Source organism: Pteronotus mesoamericanus, unplaced genomic scaffold (assembly GCF_021234165.1).
Source record: "Pteronotus mesoamericanus isolate MK-2021 breed Mesoamerican mustached bat unplaced genomic scaffold, CSHL_Meso_final contig_269, whole genome shotgun sequence".
NCBI classification, from domain to species: Eukaryota; Metazoa; Chordata; class Mammalia; order Chiroptera; family Mormoopidae; genus Pteronotus; species Pteronotus mesoamericanus.
This window is the reverse complement of record NW_026555114.1, coordinates 4,781,788-4,800,732: the sequence shown is the minus strand read 5'-3', so window position 1 is coordinate 4,800,732 and position 18,945 is coordinate 4,781,788. Positions and strand designations below refer to the sequence as shown.

At 55.8% G+C, this 18,945-nt stretch overlaps 1 protein-coding gene across 1 annotated transcript; it reads right to left on the bottom strand.

Moving 5' to 3' along the window:
* Window positions 1-1,140: 1,140 nt before the first annotated feature.
* KCNH6 (potassium voltage-gated channel subfamily H member 6) lies at window positions 1,141-18,025 on the bottom strand. Its single transcript, XM_054574828.1, has 14 exons — window positions 17,950-18,025; window positions 16,922-17,152; window positions 12,099-12,260; window positions 11,793-11,998; window positions 11,024-11,449; window positions 9,700-9,854; window positions 9,455-9,540; window positions 8,241-8,440; window positions 7,863-8,115; window positions 4,703-4,896; window positions 3,140-3,224; window positions 2,388-2,556; window positions 1,509-1,695; window positions 1,141-1,425 (listed from the first exon to the last, which is right to left on the bottom strand). Exons 1-14 carry the CDS (start codon window positions 18,023-18,025, stop codon window positions 1,141-1,143), a joined length of 2,715 nt encoding a protein of 904 aa, XP_054430803.1.
* Window positions 18,026-18,945: the final 920 nt, after the last annotated feature.

Sequence of the window (18,945 nt, the reverse complement as noted above, 5' to 3'; positions counted from 1 at the left end):
CTGTGCATAGTCTCAAGCCGGACCATTTAGGTTGACATTATATCCTTCTTTTCCTATATTGTGGGTAAGACATTTTTTTAATCAAAGTACAATTTACACATAGAAGTGCACATATTTTCACAACACATTCATGTAACCAGCACGTAGGTCAGGAAACAGGACAGCGCCAGCCCCCTATGTCCTCCTAGTATTTGTATAAGTTGTTTTGTCTCTGTCTCTGCTTTTGATCACATTTCTCTAAAATGGGAAAAATAACATTGCCCCCTTAGGGTTTTCGAGAGGATTACGTTAGCTAATATCTGAGAGAAGTCAGCACAGTGCCCTGCACAGGGTGACTGCTATGAAAGTGTTGGCTGTTGCCATGATTCCCAGTGACCACCAAGCCAGTACCTCTGCTCCCCTTCACCCCAGCCTGGTAAGAGTCCCATGGTCCAAGGGCTCCTGGGTCCAGCAGAGCTACCTTCAATCGCCAACACATAGTTCTTTGTGAGAAGGGTTTGGAGAAGACAACTGCGTTGGGGTCATGGCACAGTCAAGGACATAATCACCCTCAGGTAAATGACACACCCAGCCCAAGGTGAAATGTGCAGACTTTATTAGCTGTGATACACTCCACTGTTCTCTAGGGTCCCAAAGTCAACACAGAACCATCAGTGGCTGAGCAGCTGAGAGCTGGAGCTCTGTGCCCTGATGTGTCCACTAGAGAAGACATGTTCATCTCCAGCCAAGTCACAGGTTCTCACAGGTCTGACCAACCTTGGGGACTGGGCCAGGAGGCAGTAGATAGTTCTGAGCCAGAAAATGTTTGCACCCAGCCCAGAGCAAGGCTCCCTCCCACACAGAAGATCAGAGGCTTTTCTTTTCCTCACTGACACCTCCATCCTGCAAACTACCTCTACGCCCAAGGCTCTTGCCCACACTTCACCAGGCTTGCTATCTAAACAGAGGCCTGGAGAAGGCTGGGAAAAGTCCTGAGCCTCCTCGTCCCTGCCATCTTGGGTCACCTGGGTTAGCAGTTTGCAGCTACTCTAGAAAAAATGATTTTCATTGGTCCATTTTGGCGGCTCTCTGCTTCTCCCAAATCCTTAACTCCCACCACACCCACCTTCAACCCCCTCATGGTATCTTTTGTGTTGGGGTTCAGTGGCCGTAACTCCCTGCATATCCAGGATCCGAGCCATGTCTCTGGAACTCCAGCGGCTTGGGGACAGAGCCGAGGTATTCTGGAAGGGAGGGGAAGCGGGCACCACAGATGAGACCCTGTACCTCCAGGGGATGCAGAGTTGAGGCTAGCGATGACAGGAGTCCCTCAGGCTGCTCCAGTTCTGAAGACGGTGTCAGTGTTTTGTCCGCGGCCATGGCCAGGTGAGGCATCCTGGAGGAGGAGTGCTTGCGCTTTTTGTCTAAGTTACCACAGCTTGGGGCCTGAGAGGGGCAAGAAAGAGGGAATGGGGGAAGGCATGCAGCTGCCTCCAGGTAAGCCGCTGGGGATCCCCTCACTTGCTCACCTGTGCAGGGGGCAGACCATCCTGGGACAGACTACTTCCTGGACTCTGAGTTGTTGAGGCCGCAGGAAACAAGTCCAGGTCATTGGAGACTGGGGCTCCCAGAATGTAGCCAGTGTGGCCCTGGGGCAGGGGCTGCTGAAGGAGTTGCAGGATGAGGCTGAGGTCTGAGGACATGCGGGACTCCAACCTGCGAGACAGGACAGAACCCCACCATCAGGGTCAGGGTCAGGGTTGGCAAAAGCAATTCAGGCCCTGAGGACAGCTCTAAATTTTGTAGCCTACATGCTGTTCCTGCTGGTTGGAATGGCAGCCTGGGGCCTGCCTGAAGCTACTTCCCTGCTACAATCCATATCCTCTGCCCGAATTCCCCTTAGCACCTCCCTGACTTCAAAAATAAGTGACCAGGCACCATACACACATCATCTGGTCCTCACCAAGAAGCTTTGATATGGGTATTCTGATTGTCCCCATTTCATGAAAGAGCAACGGAGGCACAGAGTGGGTATGTAACTTGCCCACATTCTTGTTGGTAAGATGCAGTGTCGGACTTTGAACCCAGGATTGTACTGCCCCTAAGCCCTAACTCTGTCACCACGGTGCTGTCATCCACAGACCACACCCCTTCTCCAAGTTCCCATGAAATTTGTTTCTGCAGAAAGTTATACCTTTCCCTCATGAAAGCTTCCTGGGCATGTTCCAGGGTTTGCTAGGGCAAACTATCAGCCAGCCATGTGGCCTGCTGTTAAACTTGGCCGGCCATTCCGAAACTTACAGGACATCCTGTGATGTTCCTGAACTACCAGGAGGGGGCACCCGTGCCTAGCCTGCTGCTGCGCTTGCTCCCTGCAGCCACCAGAACCTGGCCGGCTGGGCACTCACCTGTTCATCTGGGCCTGGAGCTGCTCTAGTCTGGCGCTTAGGTCCAGAGGCCAGCAGTCTGGGTCTCCCTGAGGATCTGGAGGGCTGTCCCTTGGCCTTGAGGACACCTGCTGCAGCAGCTCAGGCCAGAGGCCAGATGCATCTGAGAGGCTCAGGGAAGGAGCTGCACCTGCAGGAGAGAAAGGAAAGCCTGAACTTGGTCTACCTGGTTCCACACACCTGAGCCTATGCCCCTCCCCCTACCTGCAATGAAAACACAGGGCAGGAGGAGTGGCTCCTGGGTGTCTGGAGTATGAGGTCCTGCCTCCATAGAGGCCTCCATAGAGGTCTGGCCTCCAAGACCAAGAATGCTGTAGCTCTGAGAGGGGGTTGGGGCCCCAGATTTGCGGGGCTGGCTGGGTGGGGACATCCAGCCCTGGCCTCGCTGGCCAGGAAGCTGAAGCCCAGTGGATTCCCTGTTGCCTTGATGTGGAACTCCAGGGCCAGTATTCCCCCACCACCCCTCTGTGGCAGCACTAGGCACCTGCTAGTCCTCACTCTGTCTCTAAGTACACAGGCGGAGGAAGGGGAAAAGGGCCCCCAGGACCAAGTTGCTATCTAAAGCCTAGGGAGGGAGCCCCTCTCCACTCCTCCAGGGCCAAGGGAAGGCCTCTCTCAGAGGAAACAGGATATAAGCACTGAGAAGGCTCAGGAGGCTGGCAGGGGCTTTGGGCTGGGGCAGAGCAGACACTGGCGGAGACTGGCTTGCTCACCTGACTGGCTGTCACTGAGGAAGAAGCCTTGGTGGTCCTGACTGCCTGGAGCCTGTCGGGGTGATGACTGGAGACCCCCATCTGCCTTATGGGGAACAAGAGCATCAAGTAACAGGGACCAAAGCTGGGACAAGTCCCCTTTGTTGTCCATTGTCCCCGTATTCCCTTGTGACAGACAACTAGGTGAGAAAGTGGTGCCCATAATGCTCCAGACGGCTTCCTGCAGGCTCTCTCCTGCGTGGGTGGGCAGGAGATTAACAGGGGCTTGGAGACATGCAGACCCTCACAGAGTCTTGGGAAAGGCTGCTTTGAGCATCAAGATTTGGGAGAGAGGGAGGCAAAGCACCTCAGTACGGTCTACCGGGGAGTCTTCTCTGAGGAGACTGGGTCTGGAACCCCCAGTCCATTCAGGAGGTGCCCTCAGCAGCACCCTTGGTGGCTCACCCTTCTGGTAACCCCAGTTAGGAGCCCCCCAGGGGGCTGCAGATGCCCACAAAGACCACATCGCTCTTGCCCCGGTGTCTGCCCACATGGGGAGGGGGGATACTGGTGGGGAGGCGGGTAACAGCAAAGGGCACAGGGTGCAGAGGACTGTCTTTAGTACCTGTCTTAGTGCTATACCTTCCATCCTGGATGTGGGGCCTAGGCCAGCATAGCTCCTCCTTCCAAGGCTGGGGGTTATGTTGGGGGAAAGGAGGGCTCAGAGCCAGGGTCTCAGCCACTGTTGCCCCTGCCAAGCATGCCTGCCACCTCCTTCCCGCTGGCTGATTCTAGACCTCCTCCTCCATGCAGCCTCTTCTGGGCTTCCAGTCTGTACTTCCCGTCCCGCTCCTTGGCAACCCTGAGCTCCACAGAAATCTAGTCTCCCTGCACAACCTCGTGACTTCTCTGGTTATTTAACTGTGTGGCTCCTGACTTGTTTAATCTTCTCCACTGAGTGATAAGATTGGGAGGAGAGATAGCTCTTTCATTTCGTGACACCGCTGGGACTTGGCACTGTGAGCCCCCGGATGGCAGACACCCTCCCTTTCAGCTTGATACAATGGGTGGGAAAAGCCTGGGCTAGGTACTGTGCCAGGTACTGCGCTGGCCACAGGGCATATACATGAATAAGATCCTGCTCTGCCCACAAGAAGTCCCTAACATCCTTGTGAAATAAGCAAAAGCAAACTTGATTCCACAGTTTGGCTCTGCCATTGACTGTATGGCTTTCTGTAGGCCAATTATCCTCTCTGGCCCTCAGTTTCCTCATCTGGGAAATGAGGATAACAATACTATTTGCATGGAGAGGATTAAATGAGATAATGTAAAGGACGCTCAGCAATTAGCACATAGGTGGTGCTCAATAACGGGTAGCTATCCTCATATTTAGCCTTATGTGAGCCATAGTAAACAGAGAAGAAATTATGGTAAAGAACGCAGCATGGGGTTGAAAGAAAAGGATGTGGTCAGGTGGGTCCCCCAGGCCAGGTAGGCCACACCCCCAGCAGGCTGCCTGGGCATTATCCGTTACCAGCTGGCCAAGGGCCTCCAGCCACCCCGGCCCACCCAGCCCAGACTCACGTCCCGCAGGTTGAAGGTGACTTCCAGCTTACTCCAGAAGCTGTCTGCGAAGGCAGGGTACATGTCCAGCACCTCCAGCAGGTCGGTCCGCTGGATCTTGTGCAGGTCGCAGTAGGTCAGGGCCCTCACGTCCGCACTGGACTTGCCGGGCTGGGCGTGGAGGCTAACAGGTTCCCCAAAGATGTCATTCTTTCCTGCCAGCCAGAGGGACAGGGCTCTCTCCAGGGTCTGGCTCCAAGCTCTCCTCTAAGGAGCTTCCCTGAGGGCCCCTTGGTCATGACCTCTCTCCCACCTCCGATTTTGCCAGGCTGGAGTCTGCTGCTCAGGATCTAGCTCTGGGGACAAAGCTGCAGGTACTGGCTGGGGAAGAGAAGTGTGTACTTACCTTGTCCTCTGAGCTCTGGAGAGACCCCCTTCCAGCTTGTGGGTGCTTCTGCTGTCTCCAGGCCCCTCAGGGCCACCCTCTATCAGAATCCCCCTCCTACTTCCACATGCTTTGGCACTGCTCCTCACCCCGCCCTGGGGGACAGTGAGCACCAAAGGTTCCATGCTCAATCTCTTCCCCTCTCCTCAGCCTGTCCCAGTGACGTTAGAGTGCAGGGAGCCCAGGGCCAGGAGCACCTAGCTCCCTCCAGCAGGGCCTGAGGCTTCTGTCTGTGTTCCCACTCCCCACCGTGGGGCCAGGTAACCAGATGGCCCTGGCAGAGGAGGTCTGTGGAAGTCACTTACCCTCTTTGGGCCCCAGTGTCCTCATCTCTAAAATGGATATAACCATATCTGCCTTGCCTACTCTCTGGGCTGTCCATAGGAGCAGACGTGACACTTGAGAAAGTACCTTGAGTAGCAAGAGGCACCAGAGTTTTTGATGCAAGGCACTGGTATCAACAGGTGTCACAAGATGGACATGGGCTGATACTTGGGGCACGTGTCGAGGGTATTGGGCCCTCCTGGTGCCAGGAACTATGCTGGCCACGTGCGTATATATAAATAAGATGCTGCCCCACCCACAAGAAGTCCCTAACATCCTTGTGAAATAGGCACAAAAGCAAAAGCAACTAGTTTACAGAATGATCTTTGAACCTTAAAACAGGGAAGAACTGAGAGCTATGGGGTCACAGAGGAGGGAGGGGCTCATTGGACTAGGGGTACTTGGGGGCAGGGAGGAGGGGAGCTTACAGAAGAAGTAAAGTGGGGGCTGGGTTGTGAGAATTGAGGAGGACTGGGCCCCACGCAGAAAGGCAATCTGGGCAGGAAAAAACAGTGTGTGGTCAGTTCTACAGTCAGGGCTGGAGGGCAGAGGGCCCAGGCCCGGGGTACATTGATTGCTTTGACATCCACTGCCTACAGCAAGTTCAGCCCCCGCAGCCCTGCTCTACCAAACAAGGGTCACTAGTGGTTTTCTCAGACAATGATGGATGGAGGCCAGGACATGTCTCCCAAGAGAACAAGCTCAAAGGTCACTCACAGAGGAGGGGATTGAGGCCTAAAGAGGGAAAGGGACTTTCCAGGGTCACATATGAAACCCAGGAGCTTAAAACCCGGGCAACATTATAAAGTGATGGTTTTCCAGCAGATGAAGGATTATGATTGAATGTCCATTTCCACTCAGGACAAAATGAGAAGATTTCATGTCTCTAACTGAAACTTAAATTGGACTGGCTTCTTAATTATTAATAATAATAATTACCTCTCCCATTTGGATGGCACTTCTAAAGTAGGATGGCAGTGAGGTAAGGTCTCTGATAGGAGCCTGTGCTTAGGCTCAGCCTTGAAAGATGACCAGCATCTGCCAGGCAGGAGTGCAAGGCAGGTGCTCCAAGCAGAGCTGCAGCATGTACAAAGGTATGGATGTGCAATAGAGACAGGTCTAGAGAATAATAAATAGTTTTATGGCTAGAACCTGAAGTACAGGAGGAGGGTGGCAGGACTTAGTGTAGCCAGATTGGGGAGAACTGTGCACACAGGGGTTCACTCTTATCCTGTGGGCCATGGGGAACCATGGAAGGACTTTTAGCAGAAGAGGAGTATGCAGAGCTGGCAGAAAGTGGAAGATGGAGTATGGGAGTAGGCCAGATGCAGGCACATGGGAAAGGAGCGCCTGACACCTGCCCAGGAAGGACACGATGAGGGCTGGGCCCAGGTAGGGACAAAGAGCCATGTGTGGGACAGAGAGAGAAAAACAGGTGGGGCTCTATGGCTGCCGGGATGATGGCAGGCAGGCAGGTCCCTAGCTCAGGCAATGGATTGTTCACCGTAAGGGTGATGCCAGCGGGGCTGCTTTTGAGGGCAGATGATTTTAGGCTGAGACACGCTGCTTGGTCTGCCTCAGGACTAGAAAGGTGGCCATGCCAGGAAGGAGAGGACCATTCCTGTCTGAGGAGAGACTGGGAATAAGACAGAGTTCTGGGGGTGCTTGTGGCACAGATTGGAGGCTGAGACCCCGGAAGCGAGGAGCTGGCCTAGGTGAGAGTGTAGGGTGAGGAGAAGAGACCAGAGCCCCACACTTAGTGAACACCAGCTAAGGGCGGACTAGAGGGAAAGGAGTGGTCACAGGAGCCAAAGGCAGACCTGTCCTGAGGGGTTGGGGAGCCCTGCCATGCAGACCAAAGAGGGGCAAGGTTGGCATCCTGGTCAGGGGCTTGGGGTGGGGGAGAGGCAAGGAAGATGAGAGGGACCCCTGTGAGTCTCCGAGAAGTGAAGCGACCTGCCCAAGGTCACACTCACACAGCTGGTAAGTGGCAGAGGTGCATGTGCCCCACACCTGTCCCCTTGCCCAGTGCTCATATCCTTCCCCAGTCGAGCTGTCCCTGCAGTTGTGCTGAATGACACTGAAGACCCCCCTCACCCAAGGCAAACCCTCATCCCCTCACTCTGTTCTCCCCAAGAGCGAAAGACAGTAAGAGTTTGCCTGGACTTTTGAGTCAGGCCCGTGGCCCTGAAACTCCTGCTTGGCAACTTACCAGCATGATCTCTCTGAGCCTCAACTTCCCTATCAGGGAAATGGACCTATGGCAGAGGTTTGTTTGAAGGATTCAGTGAGCTGGGGATAAAGCTCTCTGTGGCACATGCTCAGCACATGCAGGTTATAAGAGGTGCCACCATCCTCATTAGTAATGGAGTGGTCTAGTCCCTCCACCCCGACTCTCCCCGTTTGACCCACCGAGGATGGCCACCACCACGTCGTCACGCAGAATCTCGATGGAGCCGCGGGAGATGAAGTAGAGCGTGGAGAGCACGTCGCCGAGGTGTACCAGGGTGTCCCCGGGCGGCGCGTGCGTCGTCTTGAACTTGACAGCCAGCGCACGCAGGCAGCCCTTGCTGGCGCCACGGAAGGCAGGGCAGTGCTGCAGCAGCGCGCGATGCAGGTGCAGGCAGATGTCGGCCTGCAGGCACTCGGGGAAGCCCTTCAGCACCTGCGAGGGGAAGTGGGCGGGGGTGGGGCTGGGGGAGCAGGCAGGGAGGGCTCTGGGGCGCCCTGGGCCCACGAGACCCTGCAGCATTAGCCAGAGCCATCCAGGGTAGAGCAGCAGAAGCTCACCGCGTTCATGTCGATGCCGTTGGTATAGGACCAGGCGTGTTGGAAGTACTCTTCCAGGCGCTGCCGCAGCGGGTTGGGGATCTGGTGGAAGCGGATGAACTCCTTGACACGCAGCATCTGCGTGTGGTAGCGCGCGGTGCCTGAGTACAAGCGCTGGATGATGGCGGACACGTTGCCAAAGATGCTGGCATACATGAGGGCTGGGGCGAGGTAGCGGGGGTGCGGGGAGTGAGCGCCTCTGCCTGCCCCAGGCCGCACCAGCCCCAGGGCCTGCTCCAAGCCTCCCTCTTCCTGGCAGTTCTCTGTCCAGGGCAAAGTCAGAAGTGCCCAGGGCAGCACCAGGGCACCTGGAGGACAGAGGCCCCTGGGCTTTCTGCCCTCCTCCCTCTGCCCTGCGCCTCTTGGCACCTTCCTGGGCCCAGGGGCCAAACTCCTGAGAAGGAAGAACTAAGGCAATAGAATTTTTTAGTTCAGACTTGTTTTCTCTTTCAGTGTAAAAATATAATAAAGAAAAAACCTTTGGTCTCTTGTCTTCACCCATTTTTTTTTTTCTTGTTTTTGTTTTTCTGGGCTTTCGCATCTCTAAATACTCTGAACATGACAACTTAATCTACGTGTAAAATTTCACACTACCTCTTGTGTTCCTAGACCAGGTGTCTCAGGAGGCAGGCAGTGCCGTGCGGGGCAGAGGGCACACAGCCCTGGGAACTGCCCCTGGACTGGAACTGGGTCTGTGTATATCCCCTGGAAAGTTAGGACCTTTGCTTTCTTGGTCCATAAACTGGGCCCATAATACAGCCCTCATGGGGGTAGTGATGGGAATGAAATGTGGGCCTTTGATAAGCACTTAACAGAGTGCCTGGCAGGTCTGGCTTTGTACGCGTGTGACCTATGCTAAGAAGGGCCCTGCGTTTGGTTTATGCTCTGCTCTCACCATCTTTGAGATTCTTAATATCTTTTAAACATGAGGCTCTACATTTCTATTTTGCACCGGGCCCTGCAAATGATGTAGCTCATCCCTGTTCCTGGCACATAACAAGGGCTGGATGGGTGTTAAATTCTGTGCATAGTTGGTGTATACAGGCAATACTTCATTGTTATGTATGCTTCGGATCTGCCTATCACACACATTGTTCCTATGTTCTGTTATATCTCATTACAAAACTAAAAATCGAATTCTATGGGTAAGGCTGGGGATGTGAGGTGGCACTCACAGCCGATGAGCATGACGCAGATGGAGAAGACCTTCTCTGAGTTGGTGTTGGGGGAGACGTTGCCGAAGCCTACGCTGGTGAGGCTGCTGAAGGTGAAGTAGAGGGCAGTGACATACTTGTCCTGCACTGACGGGCCCGAGGCCGGGTCGCTGCCATTGTAGCGCTTGCCAAGCTGCTCGCCCAGGCTGTCCAGCCAGCCGATCTTGGGCTCCAGGTAGGGCCGCTCCACGTTGCCAATGGCATACCAAATGCAGGCCAGCCAGTGCGCGATGAGTGCAAAGGTGCACATGAGCAAGAAGAGCACGGCTGCCCCGTACTCAGAGTAGCGGTCCAGCTTCCTGGCCACACGCACCAGCCGCAGCAGCCTTGCCGTTTTCAGCAGCCCAATCAGGGTTGTGGTCTGGAGGGTCAGGGAGGGGTCCATGGAGCAGGGGGTCAGCCATTGAAAGGCCGCATGCAGGACAATATTTATTTACTCATGCATATGGTCACACAGTCATTCAACAAACACTCGTGAAGAATCTACTCTGGGCCAGGCTCTTGGCAGCGGGGGCACACCATGGAACCGTACAAAGCTCTCAGCCTAAAGCTCAAAATCAGTGTTATGGTTACTGGGACAGAAATCTAGGGATAGATCAGAGGAAGGAAAGGTCAAGTCTGCAGGAGCAGAACAGGGAGTCTACATAGAGGAGGTGACACTCGAGCTGAGTCTTGAGATGAGGCTGGGCCTCCAGCCAGATAGGAGAGAGAGGGAAAGGGCATTCCAGGCTCAGGGAGCAGCAGGAGCAAAGGCCTGTAGGTGGGAAAAGTCCATGTGGGAAACCAAGTATGGTGCAACAGCCTGCCGCTCAGTGTGGAAGCTGGCGGAACAGAGAGAAACGAGCCTGGGAGATGGGCAGGGGCTGCTCCTGTGGGCCTGAGGGTCCACAAAGAGTTTGGCTTTTATCCCAAGACACTGGAAAGGCACTTCCAGTTCTGAGGACAGGGTGAGATAAGTAACAGGCTTATGCAAGTGATCTGAAACTCTCCCCAGCTTCTATGTGGAGGGAGTAGGGCTGGCAGGTGTGGGGCTGGGGTAGACATGGGTGAGAAGGTCACTCAGTGTCCAGGCAGAGACAGTGGGGGTGGAAAGGAGGGAAGAGGACTTGGGGATATATTTGCTGGGAGTGAGTGGGCATGGGAGCAGGGAGCCATGACGGACAGCCCCTGCTGGGCAAGGTAGGGGGTGACTGGGGCACCCCCTAGAAGGTAGAAGGTAGAGCTGTTCAGAGTGGAAAGCTGATTCCAAAGAGGTGGTGCAAAAGGAGATAATGGGACTAGAAGCTTTAAGGAAAGCATGAAAATGCCCTCACAATAGCTATGGGAAGTGGACCTGGCACAGTGGAGGGCTCGGGGTGAGAAGGTATGATGCCGCATTCAGGAACAGCTTGCACAAGGGGCTGGAACTATAGGAATGTTCATCCCAGAAGGAGCCGATTTCTGGAGCACAAGGAGACCACCCAGTCCTGGGGCACAGCCTTGACTGGCCCTTCTCCAGCTGCAAGAGCTGACCCAATGGGGTTCGCTCACCTCATCAGAGCCAGTGCGGAAGATGAGCAGATCGAAGGGGATGGCTGCCACCATGTCAATGAGGAACCAGCCCTTGAAGTAGTGGACAGCGATGCGGCGAGGGTGGCTGACCACTTCGTCGTTGGTGTTGACGTAGGTGGTGCGGAAGTTGATAACGATGTCCACCACAAACATGATGTCTACGATGAGGTCCACCACGGTAAGTGGACTGCAGGTGTAGCTGCAGTCCCCACGCTGAGACTCGTCCTGGTCGCTAAGCAGGAAGGCAGCTGAGTAGGGCGTGAAGACGGCCGTGTAGATGACCAGCAGCAGGATGAGCCAGTCCCAGACAGCCTTGAAGGGGCTGTAGTGCAGGAGGGTCCCACGGTGGATGCGCGGCGCCTGCAGCTTGTACTCTGGCAGCACGTCTGCCCCCAGGGACAGAACCTAGGGTGGGGGCCATAGAGTGGTCAGTGGGGCAGCCACTGCCGGCGAGATGGGTCAAGGAGAGGTGGAGGTGTAAGGGCGATGCCTAGGAAAGCCCTGTGGACCCTGGATCAGTGTAGGCCTTTCCTGGGGCCAACTCTCAGAACCTTCCAAGGAAAGAGTCGGATTTGGGGTGTGAAGCTAATCTGGGGCCTCAACAGGTCCTGAGTACCAGGGAGCCTTGGCTGTTTCTACATGTCCTGGGTGGGGATTGATCATTGCGTTCAGCTGAGCCCTCTCCACTCTGCCCCTCCCACCCTCAAGGCCCAGCACAGCCATGTGTGCCCTGCCCTGCAGACCAAACCTGGGTGACTTTCTCGGTGACATTCTGGGTCCGCTCCACCACCTTGTGGGGCGCGATGATCTCAATTTCCGTGGTGGAGCCTGAGCGGTGCTTCTCCAGGTTGAACTCCACAAAGTTGAGTGTGAACTGCGGAATTTGGCTGATGGTCCTGTACTTGACCCTGCTCGTGCCTGGCCCCTGTGTACCCGGCCTGCCGTGAGAGCCCTCTGAAAGCAGGGCTGGGGTCAGAGCAGCCAGGGCCAGGGACCAGCTGCTCTGCCTGGCGCCCCACTCGACCCTCCCCCCATCACCTGTGTCCCACCTCACCAGAGCCCAGGAAGCTCGGAGACAGCAGGCGCTGGGACAGGCTGCGGCTCCCGCTCTTGGCCAGCAGTTGGGCCAGATCCTCGAAGTTGAGGATGAACATGATAACGGCCCCATCCTCATTCTTCACGGGCACCACGTCCACCAGGCAGCGAAAGCTGGAGGCTGCAAACACCATGTCTGGGTGGTGGGCGGTCACTGAACGGGTCCTCTCCTACAGGAGCCTGACCAGGGGAAGCTGGGGAGGGGACTGGGTAAAGGTCAAATTAAGGGCAGCCGCAGGGTGAGGAGGCCTGACCAGAGGGTTGGTGATGCTACGGAGCAGAGGTAAGGAGAGCAGCTAAGCTGCTCATTAAGAGATAATGTAGCGTCAGGTCCAAGTCCATGCTCAGCCCACAGCTCAGGGCTTCTGAGGCCTGCTTCTGCTGTAATTAAAGCAGAGCAGATGGGGGTGGATTAAGTGCAGAGGTAGGTCAGGCATTCTACCCCTTGAAGCTCTGCCTGGCCCTGAGTTCAGCTCCCATGTTCCCATCCCACAAATCTGACGCTGGACAGACCTCATCACTGAGAACATACTAAGTGCTGGGCACAGAGCCAGTTGCCGTTTTAGGCCCTAGTCTTCATGGTGGGACCCAGGGCGTCTTTGTCAGGCAGGCAGAAGCTCCCATTCTGCAGATGAGAGCTGACTTGCTGGGGCTGGGAGGGGACGTAGAGCAGGGATTCCAGAATTCTCAGTACAACAGGTTGGGGAGGGGAAAGGATGTGTTTGGGATGGGAATGCCAGAGTGAAGGCCAGGCCGCCGCTCCATGCCTGCAAGGGGAGCAGGGTTTCAAGGCAGAAGTGCTGGGACAGGGGAGCGGGCAAGGCAGTGGCCTGCGGTCTGGAGAGGAAGGGAGATGGCAGTGTGGGGACAGGACAGGCCCCTCCTGCCACTCTCTCCACCGTTTTGGGCAGCCCATATCCAGCTATTTGCCCTGCTGTTCCTCTCATTCAGCTACAGGGTCCTGCTCTCCTGCCACCATAGGTGGATGGAACAAAACAAGCTAAAATTGCCTTTGGGCCTGGTGGGTGGGTAAGCCCCCTCTCTATGGTACCTGGTAGTCCCGTGTCCCTCAACTCAAACCACTGGTGGGTGTGAGGCCCAAAGCAGGATCCTAAGGGGCCTCAGGTAAATGTGCAAACCAGAAGACAGAGCTGCCCAGGTTTGGGTCTGTCTCATTTGCCAGCAGTCAGCACCTGTCCCAGGTGCTGTTTGTTGATTAGGTGAATGAATACGTATGTAAATGTGAGAGAGTGGGAGGTATACTGGCAGGAATATTGCTCCTTTGGGGTCCACTAGAGTCACTCTTCTCCCAGCTTCCCATTTAGTGCTCACTTCCCTTGGTGTCTTTTCACAGCCATCCGTACTGGGGTGCAGCTGAGCTGTCTCTATCCTCCCTCCCACGTTCCTCCCTGGGAGCAGGAATCTCCTGGATCAGATTCCCGGACTCCCAGGCACCAGACAGCCATCTGCCAGCTGCTGCATGGAGCCCCAAGGGAGACATCCACACCGAGGAGAGGTCACCCATCTGCCTCTGTGGCCCACTCCTGGGCTCACAGGGCTGCAGGGCTGCCTCCTGGCCCAGAGCCTGGCTCTCTCATCAGCCTGGGGCATGGCAAGGCCTGTGTGCTCAGACCCAGCCAGGAGGCCTCCTTGGCCAGCGGCCGAAGACACTGCCCCCAAGGTCAGACTATATCCTCACGCTCCCTGGCACTGCAGAGATCTGGCCTGACAGGGGGCAGAGAGAGGGCAGCACTGGGCAGAGAAGCAGGGCCTCCAGGCTCTCCGTGCTGCTGGGGGCAGCCAAGGCCCAGTCTTTGAGTGGCTGTACCCACCCACTGATGCTGTCTTTGGAAAATCGAAGCCGGGAATGGACTGAAGACCAGCCATCCTAGCAGTGAGGCCTGGAGGGGGACAATATGTGGCCCCCCATGCCTGACCTTTATGCTTGCTGCCCGTGGGACATGCAGAGACAGGAGGCTATGAGGATTCAGATGAGTTCAGAGCATTCTTTCCACCCATGCCTCAGCTATTCTTGCTCATGAATAGCTGTGTCCGGGTGACCAGAAGTTGGTGTGTTGCCCTAGGTTGTGCCCAGGGGTGGTGGTGTCCGTGTGCCCTTGCCTTGTTCCTAAAGGAAGCGCCACAGTCTCTGTCTCACACTCTTTTTCAGAGGCTCCTCCTACCACCCACCTCTCTGACCAAGAGCAGAAGCTTTGACAGCCACACACACATACCACCCTTCTGCCCAACTCTGCCTCTTGGATGTGCCCCTTCCTTCACATTCACTTTGCTCCTGTGCTCTCCTCTGCTGCCTGGCCCTCGCGCATCCGCTGCACAGCCTCCCTGCCATCTATTACCTCCATCTCTTCATGCACCCCACCTCCAGGGTTGCTGTCAGCCTTCAGGAAGGAGCTGGAGCTACAAAATGCTGCCACTAAGGCAGTGGCTATTCCATACCCACTCCCCCCTTGGTGTTTCTGGCACTCATGAGTTCCCTGTCCTCCTCCTCTGGGGCTGAGGCCTGGAGGAGCCCCAGGCTTCCTCTAGTCTGGCTTAAGGATTCAGGGATCTGGCAAAGCTGGGCAGGGCTGGTGTCCAGCGGAGGTAAGGTTGGGGTGGGGGAGCTCCAAAGGCTTCCCATCTAATAAACCGGCTAGAATTCTGTCCAGTTCCCTACCTCCCTGGAATCAGGGGGAATGGGCCGAGGAGGTATTAACCCAAGGCAGGAGGCAATTAACATTAGGATGCCCCTCCACAGGATTGTAAGAGGTATGTTAATATGATTAAAAAAAGAAAAATGTCATGTGGTCAGAATGGACCATGAGGTGAACACAATTTATCTGAGAACCACATCCTTCCCTTAGGGTAATGTAAGCCGGGAAGCTCCATTTTCTGGGCTCCCTTTTCAGGCCAATTTCAGGCAGGTCCAGGTGGTAAAAGCCTTGGGCTATAAGACAAGGAAGGGCTTGTGGTAGAGGTGGAGGTAGACTGGCATCTGGGGGCAACAGGTAGGTACGTGGGTAATTTTCCGTTTTCCCCTAAGGTCAGCCTCCAAGACTAGGCTGTCAGGGTCCGGTCTGGTAGCTGAAGGACCCCAGGAGGACTCTGAAAACCTGAGTCTTGGTCTCAGAGGGCCAAGGCCTGGCCTTGACCTCTGCCCCCTGCCCAGTCAAATGCAGGGTACTAAGGAGACCCTAAGAATCCAGATCTGACATCTTCAGGAGTCTGGAATCAGCCCTCACCTCACTGAGCTCAGGTAGAGCTCTGGGGTCAAGGAGAGGGACAAAGAAGGACCAGTAGTTCCCTCTCATTTTCTGCTGCCCCATCCTGTTCCTCCAGGAGCCTTCTCATTCCCCTGACTGTCACCTCTTCCCTGCAATGATATGAGGAGGCGAAGTCACAGACTTTTAAAGTGCTCTGACTTTGTAACCCTGTGAGTGCCACTACCCTAAACCAGATTCTTCCTCGTGCCCTCATCTCTACCTCTGCATTCACCTGAGTGTCAGCAGCAGGAGACAGCTGCAGGGGCAGCCAGGACCTGCCCAAGAAGCATCCGGAAGCCTTTAAACACACATATGCATGCATGCATTGACACACATTTATGTTCACGCTTACACCCATGCTCCACACACACACCCGGCCCTGGGAACTCAAGCTTCAGTGCCACTCAGTCCAACCCAGAGGTGTCTGACCCCCGCCTGCCTTTGGACGGACCCTCAAGCCTGCTTTCCCTGGGGAGGCATGTTCTGGGGCTTCCTTTCCCAAAAGTCCTGCCTCTGAGCACAGGAACAGTTGAGGTCCTTTCTCCCTTCTTAGGATTACTCAGAACAGAGACATTTCTACGAAAGAATCCAGAGACTTGGGATCTGGCCCCAGGTTGGACCTCCGCAGTAGGAAGCTGGACAAGTCCTTCTTTTTCTTAAGCCTCGGTTTTCTCATCCATAAAATGAAAGGATTCATCTAGGTCAGTGGTTCCTGAACTTGACAGACTATCCAAACCACCAGGGGGATTTTTCCAAATATACCTGTTTGGGCCTCACCTCACACCTCTGAGTCAGCCTCTCTTAGGAAAGGCGTGTTTTGGAAAACAAACCCCAGGTAATTTTAAAGGGACTTTCAGGATCCTAGTTCCCACCCATCTCCCCCGACGCCTGGTCCAATGGAGTATCAGAGGCCCTGGGGTAAGGGTGTCAAAGGCCTGCAGAAGTCTTCATCATCTGCCTCTGCCCTATGCTTCTGTTATGCTTGCAGGAAGCTTGGGCTGGCATGACATCCCAAACCGGATGAACCTCGAGGTCACAGCAAACTCCAGACCCCCTCCTCCCAAGGAGCCAGGGCTGGGTGAGCCAGACCCATCCCACTCTCCCATCCAGCAGCCCCCATGCTTTGCTCGGCCACAGAGGCCTTGACTCATCCCCCTAATCCCCAGAGCAGACAGAGATGAGGAAAGGCTAATTTCCGTCCCAGTTGCCTGACAGCTGGGGCCGACAATGACAGAGTGGACAGTCAGGAGACTGGGGACGTGGGGGAGGGATGGTGGAGCAGGAGGCCCTGCCTGGGGTTAGAACAAGTCCATGGCTCAGCCTGGCATCCAGTTTCTGAAAAGGACCTCTCCAGGCATCACGTCCAATGCCCATCACTTCCCCATGCAGACGAGGAAACTGAGGCCCAGAGAGGAGACAAGATTTATCCAGGTCCTTGGCCCTGAGGTCAGTGCCCTCCCCATGGTCACCTGGCCATACAAGAAAGGGGTCAAAAACCTGTGGCCTGAGGGTGCCTCACCATCCTTGCGGTAGTAGAGGATGTCCACCTTGCACTCCTCAGCCCCCAGCAGAGCTTGCGCCAGGCGGGACATGGCGCTGCGTGGGGTGTTGGGGCCTGTGAGGAAGTCGCAGGTGCATGGTCGCTGCATCACCTCCACCCGGGAGTAGCCGAAGAGTTCACAGAAGCCATCGTTGCAGTAAATGATGGCGCAGTTCTCCATCTGAGCATTGGCGATCAGGAACTTTCGACCTGGGGTGGAAGAGGGGAGGGGGAAAAGATTGGGTGGCAGGGAGCAAACGATTCTAGGGACTCTTGGCAGCAGTGAGGGGATATCTAGATGCGGGAGCAGAACAGTGACCACAATGAGGGAGGGGGAGGTCAGGTTGAGGCGAACGGGAAAACCAAGGAGGCCAGAGCCGTGGTAGAAGGCATGGGACCCCTGAGAGTAATAGGGGGTGGTCAGGAGAGGGGAGCAGGACAGTGTCCAGAGAAGTGGGGGAAGGGAAGTCAGTCTTGGGGGTTGTGGGAAGGCCAGGGTAATAATGGGGTCCGTGAAGTGGCAGGGAGGCCTAAGGTTTCCTTCCTGGAGACAGTAGAGAGGGTCAGGAGGCGGGAGCAGGGATGTGGCCTGGGAGTCAGGCCTAGGGAGAGCGGCTAGAAAGACCAGGGTGGTCGGGGTGAGGGGGTAAGAAGGAGAAAGTGAAGGAAACCTCTGGCGGGAGAGGGTGCATGTGTGCATGTGTGTGTGTGAAGAGGGGAAGCTGGGCAGTGACAGAAGGGGAGGTGGGGGGCGGTGCAAGAAAACAAATCAGTGGGGAAGGGAGGGGCTGTGTTCTGACATTTGTGCTCCAGAACAGAAGAGGTCAGGCATTTGAGGTAAGCGGGGCCTGCTGGAGAAGATGTTCGGGGACATTAAAGCGAAGAATTTTGCATTCAGCATCCGGTAACCTCCACCCTGCTCCTTTCGAAGTTAGCAAAGGGTCCGACTATTGCTGCCACGGAACCAGGACTCCAGATCATAACCCCGCCCCAACGCACACACTCACTCTGGCCCTCGAACTTGCGGATGATGGTGTCCAGGTAAGTGTTTTGGGGAGCGACGTGGCCCCTGCGGACCGGCATCTTCCGGCCACGGCCTCTGTCCGGAGCCACCAGCGCCCCGGCTCCCTGGGTCTCCGCCTGTCCTCGGGTTCAGCGGCGTCCGGTTCTGGGGGGGCCGGCCCCGGGGAGGGCCGCGGGGCTCCGTGCCCTGCCCGCCCGCCTGTGTCTACCGTCTGCTTCCCTCCCGGGCTCGCCGGGGCCGGCCGCTCGCCGCGCCTCCTCCCCTACACGCCACCCGGGAGCTGTCCGCGCCGCGGTGCTGAAAGAAGCCGCGCGGAGGCGGCGGGGCGGGGTCCGCGGGGCGGGGGCAACTTCTCCAGTACTCGACGGGGCAGGGGCGGGGCCATGACTCCTAGGGGGCGGAGCTGGGCGGGAGTCTCATTCCAGGAATGGAGCAGGGCTTCTCTGCAGAGCTTCTGCTCTTGTTCCAGTGGCCAGTGGCTACCCCCTCACCCCCGCCCCAGGACCCTCTCACGACACCGAAGAGCACTCTGGACGTTGCCGGGGCGAGTCTCTCAGGCAGGGGAAAGGATGGCGGGGCAGAACGGGTTTTTAGAGGCCTCAGGTGGTCTTTTGTTGAAGATAATCGCTGGACCTGACCCTGGCAATGGTGAGGTTAGATCTCTTGCCCATTTTTGCCACGTGCCCTCCAGCTGAACCCCAGTGCCCATGCAGAGCTCCTAATGGCAAGCCCATCCAAGTTCTGGTCCTGGGAGAATGGAGTAGGAGTACACATGAAAGATACAAGAAATATGCACTCAGGTGATTTCTTGAGAGGCCTGAGAGCTCTTAGCATACAGGCATTGCTTGAGAGGAGACCAGATATAAAACCACCTATTAACAAGTGACCACTGATAAAGGTTTCTGAGTACTGATTGAAAATACATTAGGAGAAGAAGATGGGATGAGGTTTATTGAAAGAGTCTTCTTAGAAAGGAGAG

Excerpts from the sequence above, each read along its gene's own strand:
- KCNH6 (XM_054574828.1), bottom strand. The coding sequence starts at position 18,025 with ATGCCGGTCCGCAGGGGCCACGTCGCTCCCCAAAACACTTACCTGGAC. Across the intron at positions 2,557-3,139 it reads CCTCAGTGACAGCCAGTCAG|GTGCAGCTCCTTCCCTGAGC; the intron begins GTGAGCAAGCCA and ends TCTCTCCTGCAG. Across the intron at positions 1,696-2,387 it reads CTCCAGGCCCAGATGAACAG|GTTGGAGTCCCGCATGTCCT; the intron begins GTGAGTGCCCAG and ends CCTGTCTCGCAG.